Source organism: Cherax quadricarinatus, chromosome 77 (genome assembly GCF_038502225.1).
Source record: "Cherax quadricarinatus isolate ZL_2023a chromosome 77, ASM3850222v1, whole genome shotgun sequence".
NCBI lineage: Eukaryota > Metazoa > Arthropoda > Malacostraca > Decapoda > Parastacidae > Cherax > Cherax quadricarinatus.
In genome coordinates, this window is record NC_091368.1 from 14,188,683 (window position 1) to 14,209,025 (window position 20,343).

At 39.5% G+C, this 20,343-nt stretch overlaps 1 protein-coding gene across 1 annotated transcript in view; it reads left to right on the forward strand.

Annotated features, from left to right (window-relative positions):
* Window positions 1-20,343, forward strand: part of LOC128702056 (uncharacterized) — a 226,923-nt gene that overhangs the window by 177,865 nt on the left and 28,715 nt on the right. Inside the window, exon 4 of the mRNA XM_070101503.1 lies at window positions 7,910-7,981. Coding sequence (XP_069957604.1) covers window positions 7,910-7,981 — 72 coding nt within the window. The remainder of the gene's footprint in view (window positions 1-7,909; window positions 7,982-20,343) is intronic.

The window sequence follows — 20,343 nt, forward strand, 5'->3', positions numbered from 1 at the left end:
CACTCTCCACATTGTTCCAACTCTAAGGCTATAGAAATACTTCCTAACATCACTATAACACACCTGAGTTTTCAACTTCCAGTTATGTCCTCTTGTTCCCCTGTCCAATCTCTGAAACCTTCTGGTCCTGTTCACCCTGTTCAATATTTTGTACGTCGTTTTTAATGTGTTCTCTATCCCTCCTGTCCTCCAGTGTCACCAGAATGAGTTCACTTAACCTTCGGGGCTAGTCTTGTTAAAACTTTTGCACTTTTTCTAATTTCTTGACGTGCTTGACCTGGTGTGGATTCCTTGTTGGTGCTGCATACTCTGATATGGCCTGACGTACACAGGGTACAGAATCTTGAGTGCTACAGCAGTAATTTGGTCGATGTGAGCTTCAGCGCACATCGACCATTTTGTTGAAATACGTTTGTAGCCTTGATCTCCCAGCCTATTCTCCGTCTCTGATCTTTGTCATTTCCCAATCTTCATGACACTGCCCTCTGTGGGGTTAAAGTTCAGGAGTCATTTGTCGGACCAGACTTGCAGTTTGTTCAGTCCTTTTAAAGTTTTTCCTCATCCTCGTGCGCTTTATTCTCATTAATTTATCGTTGTCTGCAAACAGGGAAAACTCCGAATCTTGTGGAACCTCATTCGACACATGCGTACACTCCGACACCTCGACACATACTATCAATCGCTGTTTCGTGTCACGTATTCCCTGATACACTGCTGTGCTTTTCCTGCTATTCCTGCCTGTTCCTCTAGCTTTTCTATTTATCTCTTGCTCGGTACTGTATTGATAGCCTTCTCTCCGCCAAAGAAAATATAATCTACCTACACCACCCTCTCTCCAGTTTTATTGCTGGTAGCTTCTCGTAGAACTTCAGTAGGTTTAGATACAGGATTTTCCATACCTGAAGCCGTGTTGGTTGTCATATATTACTCCATTCCTTTCTAGTTGTGTGTGTGTCTATGTGTGTCGTGTGTGATGCGTGTGTGTGTGTGTGTGTGTGTGTGTGTGTGTGTGTGTGTGTGTGTGTGTGTGTGTGTGTGTGTGTGTGTGTACTCACCTAATTGTGGTTCCAGGGGTCGACACTCAGCTCCTGGCCCCGCCTTTTCACTGAACACTACTAGGTCCTCTCTCTCCCTGCTCTATGAGCTTTATCATACCTCGTCTTAAAGCTATGTGTGGTTCCTGCTTCCACTACATCGCTCGCCAGACTGTTCCATTTCCTGACCACTCTAAGACTGAAGAACTGCTTCCTAACATCCCTGTGACTCATCTGAGTTTTCAACTTCCAAGAGTGACCCCTTGTTTCTGTGTCCCGTCTCTGGAACATCTTGTCTCTGTCCACCTTGTCTATTCCACGCAGTATTTTGTATGTCGTTATCATGTCTCCCCTATTCGGCCGATTTCCCTCAACCTTTCTTCATAGGACAATCCCCTTAGCTCTGGAACTAACCTTGTCGCATACCTTTGATTTTTCTCTAATTTCTGAACGTGCTTGACCCGGTGCAGGTTCCAAACTGGTGCTGCATACTCCAGTATGGGCCTGACGTACGCGGTGTAAAGTGTCTTGAAAGATTCCTTACTTAGGTATCGGAACGCTAATCTCATGTTTCCCAGGCGCCCATATGCTGCAGCAGTTATCTGGTTGTGTGCTTCCGGAGCCGTGCTCGGTGTTATACTCACCCCAAGATCTTTCTCCTTGAGCGAGGTTTGCAGTTGTTAGCCGCCTAGCCTATACTCTATTTGCGTTCTTATTTGCCCTTCTCCGATCTTCATGACTTTGCATTTGGAAGGGTTGAGTTCGAGAAGCCAGTTGCTGGACCACGTCCAGGTCTCTTTGAAGTCCTGCCTGATCCTTATCTGAATAAATAACAAAAAGGCACAATACCGTGACTGGAACGATACACAAATAACCCGCACATAAAAGACAGAAGCTTACGACGACGTTTCGGTCCGACTTGGACCATTGACAAAGTCACACTAACAGAGGAGGAGCAGGACGGCTATATATAGGCAGGAAGAGGTGGAGGTAGTAGTAGTGGTAGTAGTAGTGGTAGTAGTAGTAGTAGTAGTAGTACAAGAATTGTATATAATACCGACAGGATGAAATGACACATGCATTTCGGTATTATATACAATTCTTGTACTACTACTACTACTACCACTACTACTACCACTACTACTACCTCCACCTCTTCCTGCCTATATATAGCCGTCCTGCTCCTCCTCTGTTAGTGTGACTTTGTCAATGGTCCAAGTCGGACCGAAACGTCGTCGTAAGCTTCTGTCTTTTATGTGCGGGTTATTTGTGTATGATCCTTATCTGATTTAATTCTCCTCATTAATTTCACATCATCTGCACACAGGGACACCTCTGAGTCTATTCCTTCCATCATGTCATTCACATATTCCAAAAATAGCACTGGTGCTAGGACCGGCCCCTGTGGGATCCCGCTCGTTACATGTGCCCACAGTGATACCTCATCCCGTTCCATGACTCGTTGTTGCCTCACTGTCAGGTATTCTCTGATTCATTGCAGTGTCCTTCCCGTTATATGCGCCTGGTCCTCTAGTTTCTGCACTTAAACTCTTGTGAGAAACTGTGTTGAAGGCCTTCTTGCAGTCCAAGAAAATGCAATCAACCTACCCCTCTCTCTCGTGTCTTACTTCTGTAACTTTGTCATAAAACTCCACACGGTTTGTGACACAGGATTTGCCTTCCATGAATTCGTGCTGGTTGTCGTTTATAATCTTCTCCATGACTTTGTATACTATACACGTCATTGACACTGATTTGTAATTTAGTGCCTCTTATCTGTCTCCTTTTTCAAAAATGGGAACTGCATTTGCCGTCTTCCATACCTCGGGTAGTTGCCCAGTTTCAAGGGATGTGTTGAAGATTGTGGTTAATAGCACAGCATTTCTGCTCCCTCTCTAAGGACCCTCGGGGTGATGTCCGGTCCCATTGCCTTTGAAGTATCAAGGGCACTTAGCAGCTTCTTCTCCTCCTCAGTTGTTTGTATGTCATCCAGCACTTGTTGGTGTATTCCCTGTTGGTGTCCCCCTCTATCCTGTCTTCCCAGAGTCCTTCCTGTCTACACTGTGAATACTTCCTAAATCTCTTGTTGAGCTCCTCACATACCTCTTGACCGTTTCTTGCGAGTTCCCCACCTTCTTTCCTCAGCCTGATCACCTGGTCTTGGACTGTTGTCTTTCTCCTAATGTGGCTATACAGTAGTTTTTGGTCAGGCTTGACTTTCGATGCTATGTCGTTTTCGTACTCTCGCTGGGCCTCCCTCCTTATCTTTGTATACTCGTTTCTGGCTCTTCGACTAATCTCTTTATTTTCCTGGGTCCTTTGCCTTCCGTACCTCTTCCATTCTTTAATACACTTAGTTTTTGCCTCCCTACACCTTCGGGTAAATCAAGGACTCGCTTTGAACTTCCCATTGTTTCTGTTGCCCTTGGGAACAAACCTTTCTTCTGCCTCCTTGCATTTTGTTGCTACATATTCCATCATTTCGTTTACTGACTTTCCTACCAGTTCTCTGTCCGACTGAACCTCCCGCAGGAAGTTCCTCATGCTGTGTAGTCCCCCCTTTTATAGTTTGGCTTTTCCCATTCGGCTCCTGTTACCCTCTGCAATTGTAACTCTACTATGTTATCAAAACTCAGAACTACCTGATCACTAGCTCCAAGGGGCCTCTCATATGTGATGTCCTCAATGTCTGAACTGCTCAGGGTGAACACAAGATCCAGTCTTGCTGGTTCATCCTCCCCTGTCTCTCTGATAGTGTCCCCGACGTGTTGATGCATGAGGTTTTCCAGCACCACATCAATCATCTTGGCTCTCTATGTTTCGGGACCCCCATGAGGCTCCAGGTTTTCCCAATCGATCTCCCTGTGGTTGAACTCACATTTAACCATTAACTTTGTTCTGTACGACTGAGATGGCTTCCTCTCTAGGCCTCCTGCAGTTCTGTGGTGGGTTATACATTACGGCAATGACTACCTTATGTTCCCCAGACTGAATTGTACCGTCTGTGTAGCCCCTTTCTCTAATCTCGTCCATGCCTTCCATTTCCTCAAAACCCCATCGGTTTTTTATGAGTAGTGCAACCCCTCCTCCCCTCTCTGCTCCTATCTTTCCTCAGGATTTGATATCCCGTTGGGAAAACTGCATCTGTTATTGTCTCCGTGAGTTTCGTTTCTGTGACTGCTATGATGTCTGGGGACTTCTCATTGTTTCTTTCATACCACTCCTCATATATATTCGTTATTTCACCTGCGTTCGTGTACCAAGCCTTCAGCTCCTTATTTATCAGGGTGGTCCTGGGAGAATATTGGGGTTGGGAGAGCGGGATCCCTAGAGGGGGTTTACGGTGTGGGTGGGGTTTGTGATGGGGGGGCGTGAGGGTAGAGTGCCCACAGGGAGGTACTGTAGGAGTGGAGTTTGTGATGTGGGGGTGGGGGCAGAGGGAACAGTGTGTAGGTTTTGGTTTAGATTGTTCATTTGCTTTGGGGTTGTCGTGGTTGGAGTCCTTCTGCGAGTGTTTCAGTAGGGTGTATTTGCCCTTCCACCTGAGTCTGTGTGTATGTGTTTCATGCCAGTAAAAACCAATCTGAACAAATTGAAAAAAAAATAATATAATTGATTTTAATAAATATTAAATTTAAACTGATCTATGACATATTTACTTAAATTATGATAAAAATATGTTTGTTGGGTTAGTCATTCTTGCGTTGATTGCACTTTCATTTTATTATTCTTCGTTTCTAAGTTGTACAATATTGGATCTTTATATGCCAGTGCCGTGGTTCGGGTCCCTGTCCATTCCATATGTAGGATATTACATTTTGTAAAATGGAGATTTTTTTTTTTTTTGGGGGGGTAAGGAAGTGCTCCATGAATGTGTGATTGATAGAACCTCTTTTGGTGCTGAAATATCATAATTATACCTGGTTCTGCAGGTAGAAACAGGTAACGTATGTGCTGGTTGCCTAATCTTAGTATTGCAATCTTCGTAGCACACTGACACAGTATTCGTCTTGCTTTTCCCAGGCAAGATTACAGGTACTGTGAATAAGTCTGTTTTGTTTTACATATCTTTGTGACTTTGAGAATATGCATGTGTAGTTTTCACATATTTAGCTGGTGCTGTGATATATTAAATTGATAAGGTGTTTTTTAATGGTAGTTTTGAAAATACTGGCTGAGTCAATAATTCTGAAGATTTCCGGCAGTTTTTTTTCCAGATTTTGGGCCTTTTAATATACATTGAATTTTGAAGAGATTTAGCTGGACACGGGGAATGTCATAGAGATTTTTGTGCCTGGTATAGTGGAATCACGGTAGTCGATTCGACAACCAAAATTGAAGACAATTAAAGTAATTTTTCCTATAACGCGTAATGTAAATAAAATTAATCCCTTCCTGACCCCAAATGACAATATAATAATTTATTAAAAATGTACTACTACATAACACTGTAACAATGAATACTAAAAGAAACTTTAACTGAAATACTGTACACTAAATGGAAATTTAACTGCCTCTTATCTGTCAGTGGATAGCTAATGGCATACTGGAAGCAGGAGGTGGAGAAGAGGAAAGGGTGTGTTACTACTTGGAAGGAGAGTCATCTATTAATATGTCAGGGAACTGTCAGAGTTGTTTCTCTTTTTTGTCTCTTTTCACCACTAACACTTTGTTCTGGCTCACTGGTTCTTTGTCTAACTTAAATCCTATCCAGTGAGGTTTGTTTCAGGCTCCGTTTTAACACTTATCTAAACTGAAACATTACAGTGTCATTGTAAATGTCAGAGAGACGGATGGCCACTGCTATGCCTGCTCCTCCCGCCATTAACCACGCATTTCCTTGACAAGTGCAATGGACACATCATCCCTTCACCTACTCTCCCTCTGATGACAGCTCCTCTGCTGCAATCTGTTTCTGCTCCTTCTGAAGGTGGTAAGTTCAGTTGTATGCTCCACCAACTTCACATCATCTTCAGTCACCTCTAGGCCCAAGGTCTTTACCTGGGACAAAATATCCTCTACCGGCTCAGGCTCATCTTCAAAGCCTTCAGAATCCTTAGCTGCCGCCAAGTCAGGTCACAATTTCTTCCATGCTGACTGAATGGTCCTGGAAGACATTTCCCCAGGCTTTGTCTATAAGCCTCAAGCATATGGAATATTGAAATGGTCCTTCCAGAACTCCCTTAGTGATTTCAAAGCTCTTTTCAAAAAGTGATTTGGTGTAGAGCTTCTTGAAGTTAGAAATGAAGTACTGGTCCATAGTCATAAGCTGAATGAGAAGAGAAGTGTTAGGAGGCAAGAACTTCACAATCATAAAACTGAACTCCTCCAGCAACTCGTTTTCCAAGCTTAGAGGGTGAGAAGGAGCATTATCCATAAATAAAAGGATGCCACTGATACACTCAAGCCACTCTTGTGTTGATTGAAATAATTTCCCTTTAGTATTCTTCCTATCTCAATTGTACGTTCTTCTGTTTATTCATAGACAATTATTCAATAAGACGTATTTTGTTTATGGATTATATGGCTCTGAGATGTACAGAATAGATGTACAATGGAAGCTTCGTGGACTGTAGAAGAGAGCAGGGTCACAGATGGAACACCTGTACAACTAAGTCAAAGTTATGTTTCATTGCTCAATAGTATGGCACTGAACTTCTGTTGTAATAACAACATTTCATTCATTACTACTTATCTTGAGTTTAAAGCTTAATGAAAACATGTATCATGAACACTTCTAGTGTTGTGGAATAGGAATTTCGCTCAAAGATTCTACTACTGATTCAACGAAGTCACAGCTGTAATGGTTGCAAAAACTTTCTTTCGACAATTTTGTAGCTGAATAGTACAGCAATTGGTCTTCTGTTGCCTTGACTACAGATAGACTCTCCATCCATTCTTTGTTTTTAATTTATTAAAAATAATTCCAAACAGTTTCTCTTGACGTTTTAGACTATACAACACTGAGGTGCACGAGAATATATGAAAAATCAAAGTTACTGGAGAAATGGGAAGACAAAGTTTGTTGACAGTTGGTGCTGATGGTTCAAACAAGTCGAGTTACACAAAATGAACATTGTTCCTATTATAAGCTTAGCCGCTTAGTTGGACACCATTACTATGTTTACTATGATGAGCCTCGAATCCCGGTTCTTTCGTCTGTATATTCACTGACAGTCATTTATTAACATTTATCTTAAATTTATGGACAACATGGCTATGAGGAGTATGAGAATAGATGAACAATGAGAGTTTATGTGGCTATGTTATTAGATTATTAATAAGATTACAACTGGTGCCCGTAAGGTTTTCTCAAAAATCATTCTCTTATATGCTTCGAATCTCAGTTGTACAACACTGTCCTTTAATAGTCATGATCTCAGTTGGAATCTTAATCAGTTTATGGATTACATGGTTTTCAGAGGCACGGAAATAGATGTATCATGAAAGCTTCTGGGGTTATAGGAAGAGACAGCAGGGTCACAGTCGATGCTGCTAAAATAAACAAGTCTGAGTGTGCTAGATGGGTACAGGCATGGCGTTACTTTCACCAGAACAAATGTTCGAGTCCCTGTCCACTCTCATATTTATTCGATGAGTGTAATTCCTTTAGGCTTATCTTGGATATTTTGAAATATATGTCTTTGATTAATATAGCAACAGATGTTCCGAGCAAACTTCTGGGGCTTCAGGAAGAGATATTTGTGTTATTACCAAGTACTTAAAACACAAGGGAAGATATCACTGACTTAAATACATATCTCTTTTCAGAAACAAATTCCCTTTATCATTTCATTAGGTACTTTTTAATGTCATCAATGACTGTAATACAGATAAATGCAACGAGATAATTTCTTTTTTTCCCCTCTCCACAGACACATCGCAGCCGATTAGTGTTACCAAGAGTAAAGTCTTCGTAGCTAACAACACAGCTTCCACCAGAGACGGTAAGAGTTGGGAAAGAGAGAGAGAGAGAGAGAGAGAGAGAGAGAGAGAGAGAGAGAGAGAGAGAGAGAGAGAGAGAGAGAGACAAGCAGACAGACAGACAGAGGCAGGGAGACAGAAGAAATCTGATCTTTTTGCCGAGCACTCTGTTACAAAGATGCTAGTTCCTAATCCAGCAAGGGACCCTCCTTTGCTAGTTGCAAGAAGGGTATCTTCTTAAATCGCCAGACAAGAAAAGGCTGTGGGCCAGGCAAGATGGTATCAACTTTGCTGAGTACATGATCAGGCAAGCTAGCGTCACCTCTAACTTGCATCTATCAACACTGCTTAACTCATTATAAATAGCCTTCTCTGTGCAAAAAGTCAAATGTAGTCTCTGTTCACAAAAAGATGAGCAGGAGTGACCAATATCACTTCAATCATCACTGGCAAGATTCTTGAGACAATAATTTCACTACAGACGACTGTTTTTCCACTATCACTTGCTTCTTTGTGACCATCAATATGACTTCAGGAAAGGTTACTCTCTTCCTGATCAGCTGTTAAACCTTTCCACTATGTGGCACCAGTCACTGGATGAATTCAAGGTCAGCTGTGTAGTAGTACTGGTCATTGCTGGTTTTTTCGATCGAGTATGGTACCAGGGACTCTAGGCAAAACTACAAGTACAAGGAGTACTTGAAGCACAAATATGCTCACACCATGAGTATGATCTACTTTCTTGGATTGCCTGACTCCCATCTCATCTGCGACTTCTTGACAGAATAAATAACAGAGTGTGGCATATAAAGAGTATGTCACAATTAATTTGACACACGTCTCACGCCCATATAGATACGCCATCCTGACCACTGAACTAGTAATTAAGAGTGTAGGAAATGGGGCTCCACTACTATGCTAACAGCAAATTCGTCAGCCAATCATAACAAAACCCACCAATTGTATGAAGAGATGTCTTGCACTCATGGAACATAATAAACATTCTTCCTTCATTCTAATCGAAGATAGTTCTCACTGTATATTTATAAAAAGCGCAATTTAATTTACCCTAATCCAACTAATTTTTTTCCAATAAGTTTACAATAAATAGTAAAGTTGTTAGAATTACCGACAATATGTAAAGTAAAAGGACACAAGTGCAACTAATGTGACATTTTTATTGTGGCAACGTTTCGCTCTCCAGGTGCTTTGTCAGGCCGTTACAAACTGTACATGGACAGAAAGGGTATATATAGGCTCAGAATGAGGTGCGATACTAGTGGTAGTAGTAGTAGTAGTAGTATAAGTTGTAGTGGTAGTATTTGTAATACAATATGATAGAGCAATTAACTTGCACACGAGTAAAAGGATATAAAAGCTATTACTTGGGTAACATAAAAATAGGTTAGGCAAATATTTCTATTGGAAGCTGGATAAAGAAGGCCTGTTTCAATGTTCATTCTCTGTAATGTGCTTTGTGTAGTATTAACAGGAGAGACTATATGATGACAGGGGTTACTGTTTTCAGGAAGATTCTTGCTAAGACTTCAGAAATGGTGAAGCTGCCTTTGTTTTGTTTAATTGTATTAGAAGCAGCTATTAGTGAAGATTCAAGGCACTTGCGTCTGCGGAATTTTTTTTTTTTTTTTGATCACTAATTGGGCGTCCCTGAATTTCATGAAATGTTTGGTGGAATTTCGGTGTTGTACACAGTAGTTGTTCAAGTTACCGTTCCTACATGCGTAAATGCGTTCATTGAGGCGGGTGTCGAGGTTTCTTGCTGTTTCACCTACATAAATCATGTCGCAGTCTCCACAGGGTATAGAAACATTCAGTGCAACCTGGTCGTTGAGAAGAATTATAACTTTGTTAGGAGTGGTGTTGGTACGTGGAGAATTAATGATCTGAAGAGCTCTTTTCTTGCAATCTTTGATGAAAAAGGAAGGAAAATGTAAATCAGTGAAGGTTTGGTGAATGTATGTACATTCCTCGTCAAGAAACTCATTACTACAAATTCGGTATGCTCTCAGGAAAAAATAGATGATGATGCCTCTTTTGATCCAAGTATCTAGACTGGAATAGAAGTGTGTGAGATAATTTTTATTTGTGGGTTTCCGATAAATTTGAAATCTTAGGCTGTTGTCTACTTTGTGAATGAGAAGGTCTAGGAAAAGTACCATGTCACTGGACTCTTCTTCTAGTGTAAACTTGATCGCCTGTTCAACTGCGTTGAGCCTTGCCTGTAGATTCCGTACATTAAAACGTTTGGGGGTTATTACGAGGACGTCGTCCACGTAAGGCAACCAAGTGACGCTTGAAGGGATGATGTTGGCGAAGTGTTCGGACTATAGGTGTTCCATGTACAAGTTGGCTAAGACGGCACTGATGGGGGACCCCATTCCCATGGCGTAGGTTTGTTTGTAGAGCTTGTTATTGAAAGAAAAACAGTTGAAATTAACAGAGTTCAATCAAGTGAACAAAATCTCCGGGAGGTAGAGGAAGATTAAGGTGCTGATTGACTTTACTTCGTAAAACGTCGATGGCTTTAGTGGTAAGCACTTTTGTGAAGAAGGAAGTCACGTCCAAACTGCTTAGCTTCTTGTTACTCATGGAGAGGTTTCGGATGTGGTTGAGGTCACCTGAATGCTTAAGATGAGCGGGGCTGATGGTCCCCACAAGGTAGGAAAGATGTTTTGCAAGAACTGCTAGTTTGTGTGGTGCACTGCCTATACCTGACGTGATTGGTCTGAGAGGAATATTATGTTAATGGGTCGGGGTAAACCATACATGTGTGCTGGTTTAGGGTTGCTGTGTAACCAATACAGCAGTTTCTTCCCTTTTCTAGTGCGTTTGAATATTTGACAAGATTTATGTAGGTGAAACAGCAAGAAACCTCGACACCCGCCTCAATGAACACATTTACGCATGTAGGAACGATAACTTGAGCATCGCCTGTGTACAACACCGAAATTACACCAATCATCTCATGAAATTTAGGGTCACCCAATTAGTGATCAAAGAAACCAATTTATGCAGACGCAAGTGCCTTGAATCTTCACTAATACCTCTTTCTAATACAGTTAAACAAAACAAAGACAGCTTCACCATCTCTGAAGTTTGAAGCCTGCTCTTGCGAATTCCTTGCATTGTTAAAATCTCTAGTAAGGCTGATGCATGCAGGGGATGAGATGAAAAGCTGTAAGCCTTCTCTCTGAAAGCTGGCTGCCTTGGATCAAACTCTAGCGCAAGCTGGACGTCAAGGTATTGGTCCAGTGTGGTGAGAATGGTGTAGCACTGAGTACCTTGTTCCAAGGTTCGTAGGTTCGAGCCTCCTTCAGCCAGAAATCAGTGTTTGTGTATATTTCGCCTGGTCTTGCGAATTCCTTGCACACACACACACACACATTATATATATATATATATATATATATATATATATATATATATATATATATATATATATATATATATTATTTTTATTATTATTATCACACCGGCCGATTCCCACCAAGGCAGGATGGCCCGAAAAAGAAAAACTTTCACCATCATTCACTCCATCACTGTCTTGCCAGAAGGGTGCTTTACACTACAGTTTTTAAACTGCAACATTAACACCCCTCCTTCAGAGTGCAGGCACTGTACTTCCCATCTCCAGGACTCAAGTCCGGCCTGCCGGTTTCCCTGAATCCCTTCATAAATGTTACTTTGCTCACACTCCAACAGCACGTCAAGTATTAAAAACCATTTGTCTCCATTCACTCCTATCAAACACGCTCACGCATGCCTGCTGGAAGTCCAAGCCCCTCGCACACAAAACCTCCTTTACCCCCTCCCTCCAACCCTTCCTAGGCCGACCCCTACCCCGCCTTCCTTCCACTACAGACTGATACACTCTTGAAGTCATTCTGTTTCGCTCCATTCTCTCTACATGTCCGAACCACCTCAACAACCCTTCCTCAGCCCTCTGGACAACAGTTTTGGTAATCCCGCACCTCCTCCTAACTTCCAAACTACGAATTCTCTGCATTATATTCACACCACACATTGCCCTCAGACATGACATCTCCACTGCCTCCTGCCTTCTCCTCGCTGCAACATTCATCACCCACGCTTCACACCCATATAAGAGCGTTGGTAAAACTATACTCTCATACATTCCCCTCTTTGCCTCCAAGGACAAAGTTCTTTGTCTCCACAGACTCCTAAGTGCACCACTCACTCTTTTTCCCTCATCAATTCTATGATTCACCTCATCTTTCATAGACCCATCCGCTGACACGTCCACTCCCAAATATCTGAATACGTTCACCTCCTCCATACTCTCTCCCTCCAATCTGATATTCAATCTTTCATCACCTAATCTTTTTGTTATCCTCATAACCTTACTCTTTCCTGTATTCACCTTTAATTTTCTTCTTTTGCACACCCTACCAAATTCATCCACCAATCTCTGCAACTTCTCTTCAGAATCTCCCAAGAGCACAGTGTCATCAGCAAAGAGCAGCTGTGACAACTCCCACTTTGTGTGTGATTCTTTATCTTTTAACTCCACGCCTCTTGCCAAGACCCTCGCATTTACTTCTCTTACAACCCCATCTATATATATTTATATATATATAAATATATATATATATATATATATATATATATATATATATATATATATATATATATGCAATAAGATCACAGTAAACAGGTGATTTTAAATTATGCAAAACAACCACTGTGAAAGAGTAGTGAAATTCCAAGCGCTTTCGTGACTACTCATATTGTCAAGGAACTATGAAAGTAATACATCAAAGGAAGGCAATTAAAGGGCTTAGAACACACCTCACAGTCAACTCCCACAACAAAGAAACACCTGACGCGAGACAATACCGGACTCATAAGAAAAGAGGAACACTGCAGTAGGTCCGCTGGTCCTACTAGACAGGTCCTCACGACAACCCACCAACAAATCATTCTACCCAAGAAATAAGGTTTATTATTTGTCCAATGTATTATTAAACTCTAACCAAATTTTATTAATTATTAATGAATCTAATTTATACAAACCAAAGGAAATATTCATATTATTTTCAAAACTGCTTTTTATGAAACAAGATTCAATTATATTTCTGTCAACCATGGACTTGCTTGATACAACTTTCTCAACTTTTTGAAAATCAATTGGATGGTTAAAGTCTCTCACATGAATAAATAGAGCATTGGAATCTTGTCCAGTTCTAATGCTATATTTATGTTGTTTTAATCTAAGTTCGAGATTTTTACCAGTTTGACCGTAATAAACTTTATAGCAAATTTTACAAGGAATCTTATAGACACATCCGTCAGCATTTTGGGGGAAATTCTTTATCAAAAGTTTTTTTTACTGTATCAAGATTTCTAAATACAACTTTAACTCATCGCAGGTATGTTCTAAAATTCACAGCCTCTCTGGTGTGGGATTCGACTGCAAAAATTTTCATTTGTGTTCACAGTGGGATCCATGCTAACCTTCCTGTGGAGTATAAAAATATACTTAGTTGGATGAATTTTATTAGAGTCAGTTGGCCTTATGGTTAACACACTGGCTTGTGAGTTTTAAAACTTACCTGCATGAGTTCAAGCCTCACCTGTTCGGTGATTTAGTTCAATCTCAGTATATCGCCATCGCTGCTGTATTCACAAACAAAATTGTGTGATGCAAAATTTTCCATGTAGATTTTTGTTTAGCTTTAGACTCTTAAAATTTAATAATTTCACTTTCATGTTTGTGTTTCAGTTAGGAATGTTTTGTTTGTGTACTTTTTAATAACTAAAGCGTATAAATGTTTAAGTCTTCCATTATATTTTGTTTCTTTGTATTTCTCATTGGTTATTATTGTTTTCCATTTTAACTTTCTCAAAGGATTGAACTTGCTTTTTCGTTAAAGATTTAAGAACTTATTCCTCACATTAAATGACTTAAACATTTTTAAGATAATTTTTCAAGAACTTATCCATAACCTTTCACTCAAGGAACGAATGATTATTAATAGAAAGATGCCAGTGACAAGGGGACAGCAGGAATGATACTGATGAATGATAAACAAGACCGAATGACAGATGTATGGCTTCTGGATCAGACTTCTTCAGTCAATGATCCCCAGAGTGTTCCACAGGTAAACAAGCCCAGGAAGTTGCTCTCTGAAATTGTCTTTCTTTCCCTTTTGTGGGCTTTGAGCCATATGTCTCCTTACACAAATAACCCGCACATAAAAGAGAGAAGCTTACGACGACGTTTCGGTCCGACTTGGACCATTGACAAAGTCACTTTGACTTTGTCAATGGTCCAAGTCGGACCGAAACGTCGTCGTAAGCTTCTCTCTTTTATGTGCGGGTTATTTGTGTATCGTTCCAGTCACGGTATTGTGCCTTTTTGTTATTTATATATGTCTCCTTGATTCTGTTGATGGTTGTCCTTTATGTAGAATAATAGCTATTGTCTTGTGTCGCCCAAAGGTTTACCAGTGTTGGACTTTCAAAACATACACCATGTTCCTAACAACAAGGCCTCCGATGTCAGTCGATTGTTGATGATAAGAATAAGCTGCGATTGTTTTCATTAGGCTTAGGTAGTTTTTACTCGTGATATCACAGGGCAAGCGTCCGGCTTATTGGCAGAAAAGAGTGTGTCAGTGATGCTGTGTTTACTTCTTGCAACAACAGTACTAATGAATATTTGAAGTATAATACAATACTATATACTACTGTTACCAATACTACCAGTAAAAACAATATGTTCAAATTTAAGTCGTATATAATATTTCTGAAGAACAATTAATAAGAATTAATTTGCCTTGTTTTTACCTGTTGTTACATGTTATCTCAGGACTTAAACAACATGAAGTGCATGTCCATCAGTGTACATTTGCTGATAGTGCACCTTAGTTTTTTCTATAGCTATTGAAATATTTAAAAATGGTAACAATCCATTTTATTTGGCATAGATTACCCCTCAAAGAGTTGACAGTCTTTAAACCCAATTAACTACCCACCAACATGCTCTCATTACCACTCTCCATAGAGGTCTCTTGGCATGACGATGAGGATCTTGATCCGAGGAAGTAGAGCTTTTGTCTCCGTCCGGGGATCGAATCTAAATGCCCTCATTTGTCCCCTTCTCTCATCATTCGAGCTTCTTTATCGGGGATATTTTGCGTTGTGAATTTCAACTCCTAGACAGAGGGGGGAAAACGATCCTTATCCATCCTGTTGCACTGAGGACCTTGGTGGTGCTGCTGCTTGCCAAGGGAATCGGATTATCTGGAAACGTGCAAAGCAGCCTTCCAGGGCCCCTGTGGGCGGCCTTGCGTGTCCTTAGATAATGGAAGTATTTCTAGAGGGTGGCTTTCGGTTCCCTGAAGTGGCATCCGAAGGGGAAATTACTCCCACTTCTCTTGTTGGATGAACTTAGCTTGGTTGATTATGGAGGTGCCATCTTTGTGAATTGTGATTCCTTGTATTCCAGGTAGGGTGGAAGATAGTTTCCATGCTGTATCAGTACCTATGGCAACAACAAGGGTACTCGTAGATCTGAAGTGGGATACACGGTTTCTTTTGTTTCACTTCAGTGCTGCCCTTCTTTCACCCTTTTTTTATATTAAATAAAAAATACGCAAACAATCATGAAAAGAAATATTCATGTTATGCCTTTTCTCAAGGCTCTTTCTAACCATGAGGCACCCATAACTGAACCTGGCACGACTGCGAACCTTCCTTCGAACCCAGTACCGCTTTTGGGTTACACCTCGTTACTTGACTACGGTACTGGCGTTCTGGCTGACCTTTTTCATATACATAACATTTGTTCAATTTTGATCATACGCGCCTCCGAGGACAGATTGGCTCGTGGCCATCGTCTTAAGGACCTCGCCACTTAACGAACCTGACTCGTTCTCACACCTGTCATAAGAAACACGCTACCTAGGCACCTCTTACCCTACATTTTGTATTTCAAAGACAATATTAGACAATATTCTTTTCCCATAAACTAACGACACCTCTTGATTACTTTACTGACCATGACATTAGCAAAGCACCAAAAAAAAAAAAAAAAAAAACATTTGTGAAAACGTTTCATTCCGTGCTCTCAAGAGTGGGATGAGCATTGTAATTGTGAAAAATGCTGAACAAGTTGACAATATTTCCCTTCTCTGTCCTTTCATCGACTCCCATGTCACAAAGTAAACATTGCTTTTTGAATTGGAGATATTGTACTGACCTCATCCCGAATTCTGCAGTGTAGTACAACAAGAATTTACGTAATGTGGCTCTGACATTCATGAGCAACTTGAGCTTCAGAATTACCCTGTCACCAAAGTGTAAACTTATGTCCTTTCTCTCCGAGGTGGGAGACGTAATCCTAGCAATATTACCAAATTAGCATTCGACTGCCGGGAGCTTCCAACTTCAGTTTATAGAAGGTTGACGCATGCAAGTACCGGAATTGCTCACGATATGATCGCGGGTTCAATCCCGGCCGGGGGTATGGTTTGGTTTGCTCACGACACCTCAACAATGCAATCATTTCTGGGGCTTTGGTCAACCGGCCAAACATCGTAAATCACCCGCAGAATTAAGAGTCTGTGGCGCTGAGCTTCGTAATAACCCCTCCTGCAGAAGGTCACCCAGCATATTCTCGCAATTGCCCGGTTTGTTTCTCTTTATTCTTTCGGTGTCTCGTTCCTATGTTTTTTTATGCCCCCTATGATTGTTACGCATCCATCATAAGGATGGATTTGGCATTGACAATAATCTAGCCACTTTCGCGGGAAAATCAATAACTCGGTTGTACGTGTAATGTTTTAACAAAGGCTTCTTTCTCTATGCCGTGGAAACAAGAATCCTTGAGTTCGCTCAAAAATTCACTGTGGGCATGTTAACCCGGTTCTCGCGTCTACTTATAGCAAAGTATCCATAAACTAAACATGTATTAATAAGTAATAACAACGGCACACACCGCTGTATGGGTAGTAATTTAGTTACACGAGTAGTTGTTTTAGGACTCTTGCTTTAATGTCTAGGCAGTGAGTACTTTAAGCAGTCTGACCATTCCTATCTCCAATAAATTTCTTTCAGTTGTTAACAATACATAGTGGATTGACGTATTCTCTGTTCGATACTCGTCGTCGTACTGATGGAGGTAGTGTGGAGGTGGGGAAGAACTTTTTTGCTGGATTCCTCTCACCTATTTACACAATTGTAGATAGCTAATAGTCAAGAAAATGGCAGATTTGTTCTCAGCAAATACCTTCTGAACGACGTCTTAACATTTTTTTTTTTGTTTTCCTTTTCCTTGAGCAGTAACAAACACAAACTCTCTCTCTCTCTCTCTCTCTCTCTCTCTCTCTCTCTCTCTCTCTCTCTCTCTCTCTCTCTCTCTCTTTCTCTCTAGTAAGAGTCATATCTCCTTTTTAATTCCGGGGATTTTAAAAAGAAGATATAACTCATTCTGTTCTATTGTGTCTCATGACAACTTTAATGTAGTTCTTGCTGCTAGTGTTGGAGGTTCCATAATTGGATCAGGGCCTTGCATCTTGCCAGCAGAACGTTCAGCGAGTAGGTGAGCTTCTTGCCTGTAAAGACAGTCAACTCAAGTCAATGAAGAGGAAGAACAATTTCATCAGGTGAATATGCTCGCCGGTCTTGGCTAAGGGACACCATGATTGGAAACACTCGAATAGCTAGGAACTGTTACCTATATCAGCTCATTTGAAAGTCCTTTTTTCATGAGAGAGACATACAGAGGACAGGATGAAGTTGGTTCCTCTGTTAGCCAAAGATGTCATTTGGTCAACTGACTTTCGTTGATGTCATTATTCTGTACTAATAGGTTCGAGACTCGAGTCATCCTAGGAATAAATGATATCATATAAAGCGATGGTCTGGATACGGGAATAGTTAGAGTTTAGTTATTGTTTGCTATTCATCTTCCTGTCCATTTAAAATATGTATTACCTATAACTAAACCCCTTTCTATACAAAGTTCAATCAAAGGGCTCCCATTATCATTTACACCTGGCACCCCAAACTTACCTACCACACCCTCTCTAAAAGTTTCTCCTACTTTAGCATTCAAGTCCCCTACCACAATTACTCTCTCACTTGGTTCAAGGGCTCCTATACATTCACTTAACATCTCCCAAAATCTCTCTCTCTCCTCTGCATTCCTCTCTTCTCCAGGTGCATACACGCTTATTATGACCCACTTCTCGCATCCAACCTTTACTTTAATCCACATAATTCTTGAATTTACACATTCATATTCTCTTTTCTCCTTCCATAACTGATCATTTAACATTACTGCTACCCCTTCCTTTGCTCTAACTCTCTCAGATACTCCAGATTTAATCCCATTTATTTCCCCCCACTGAAACTCTCCTACCCCCTTCAGCTTTGTTTCGCTTAGGGCCAGGACATCCAACTTCTTTTCATTCATAACAGCTATTTACCTAGATGTATGTATATATATATATGCATGTGCGTGTTTGTGAAGTGTGACCAAAGTGTAAGTAGGAGTAGTAAGATATCCCTGTTATCTTAGCGTGTTTATATATATATATAGTATATATATATATACATATATATATATATATATATATATATATATATATATATATATATATATATATATATATATATATATATATATATATATATATATACATATATATATATATATATATATATATATATATATATATATATATATATATATATATATATATATATATATATATATAATAGTCATCCCCAAGCTTTTTATAACTGCTTAGAACAGGTCATATGACTTGAGAAAATACATTTCTCAGTGGGTGCTATGCATATTGATTGTTATTATTCTGTATAACTTTTTAATTAATATAATATATATATATATATATATATGTCGTGCCGAATATGTAAAACTGGTCAATTAGCAAGAACTCATTTAAAATAAAGTCCTTTCTAAAATTTTCTCTTGTACGTTTAAAAATATATTTTTTTCATTAATGTTAATGTAAATAATTTTAATTTTGCACCAAAAGAATCTTAGAAAACTTACCTAACCTTATTATAACAAGAGCAATTTATTTTAGCCTAACCCAACTAAATATATTTTAGATTTATTTACAGTAATTTAATACTAAACAAACACAGTGAAATATATTTTTTTCGTTAGGTTCAGAATGATTTTGCCAAAATTATTGCATACACAGATTTTCGTTTGTCCTATATGGCAAGATGAACGTTGCTATTTAAGCCAAGATCACAAATTCTGCCTATTCGGCACGACATATATATATATATATATATATATATATATATATATATATATATATATATATATATATATATATATATTTATATATATATATGCAAAACAATCACTGTGAAAGAGTAGTGAAATTCCAAGCGCTTTCGTGACTACTCACATTGTCAAGGAACTATGAAAGTAATACATCAAAGGAAGCAATAAAAGGGCTTAGAACACACCTCACAGTCAACTCCCACAACAAAGAAACACCTGACGCGAGACAATACCGGGCTCATAAGAAAAGAGGAATACTGCAGTAGGTCCGCTGGTCCAACTCGACTGGTCCTCACGACAACCCACCAAGAAATCATTCTACCCAAGAAATAAGGTTTATTATTTGTCCAATGTATTATTAAACTCTAACCAAATTTTATTAATTATTAATGAATCTAATTTATACAAACCTAAGGAAATATTCATATTATTTTCATAACTGCTTTTTATGAAACAAGATTCATTTATATTTCTGTCAACCATGGACTTGCTTGATACAACGTTCTCAACTTTTTGAAAATCAATTGGATGGTTAAAGTTTTCACAAGAATAAATAGAGCATTGGAACCTTGTCCAGTTCTAATGCTATATTTATGTTGTTTTAATCTAAGTTCGAGACTTTTACCAGTTTACCCGTAATAAACTTTATCGCAAATTTTACAAGGAATCTTATAGACACATCTGTCAGCATTTTGGGGGGAATTCTTTATCAAAAGTTTTTTTTTACTGTATCAAGATTTTTAAATGCAACTTTAATATTAAAAGTCTTAAGAAGAGAAGGCATATCAACCAAGTTTTCATGGTAAGGGAGAACCAACATATTTTTAGTTGAATAAGGTTGGTTGTCCCTTTTTGGGTTGTAAAAAGTATGTCTAACAATTTTAAATGATTTATCAATTACATTCCTCGGGTATTTCAGATCAATGGCTATTTCATAAATTTTGGATATTTCTTCATCTATGAACTCTGGACTACAAATACGTAAAGCTCTCAAAAACATTGATGAGAAAACAGACAGTTTAACTTTATCTTGATGGGAAGAATAATAGTGTACATAGGAACAGTTATTTG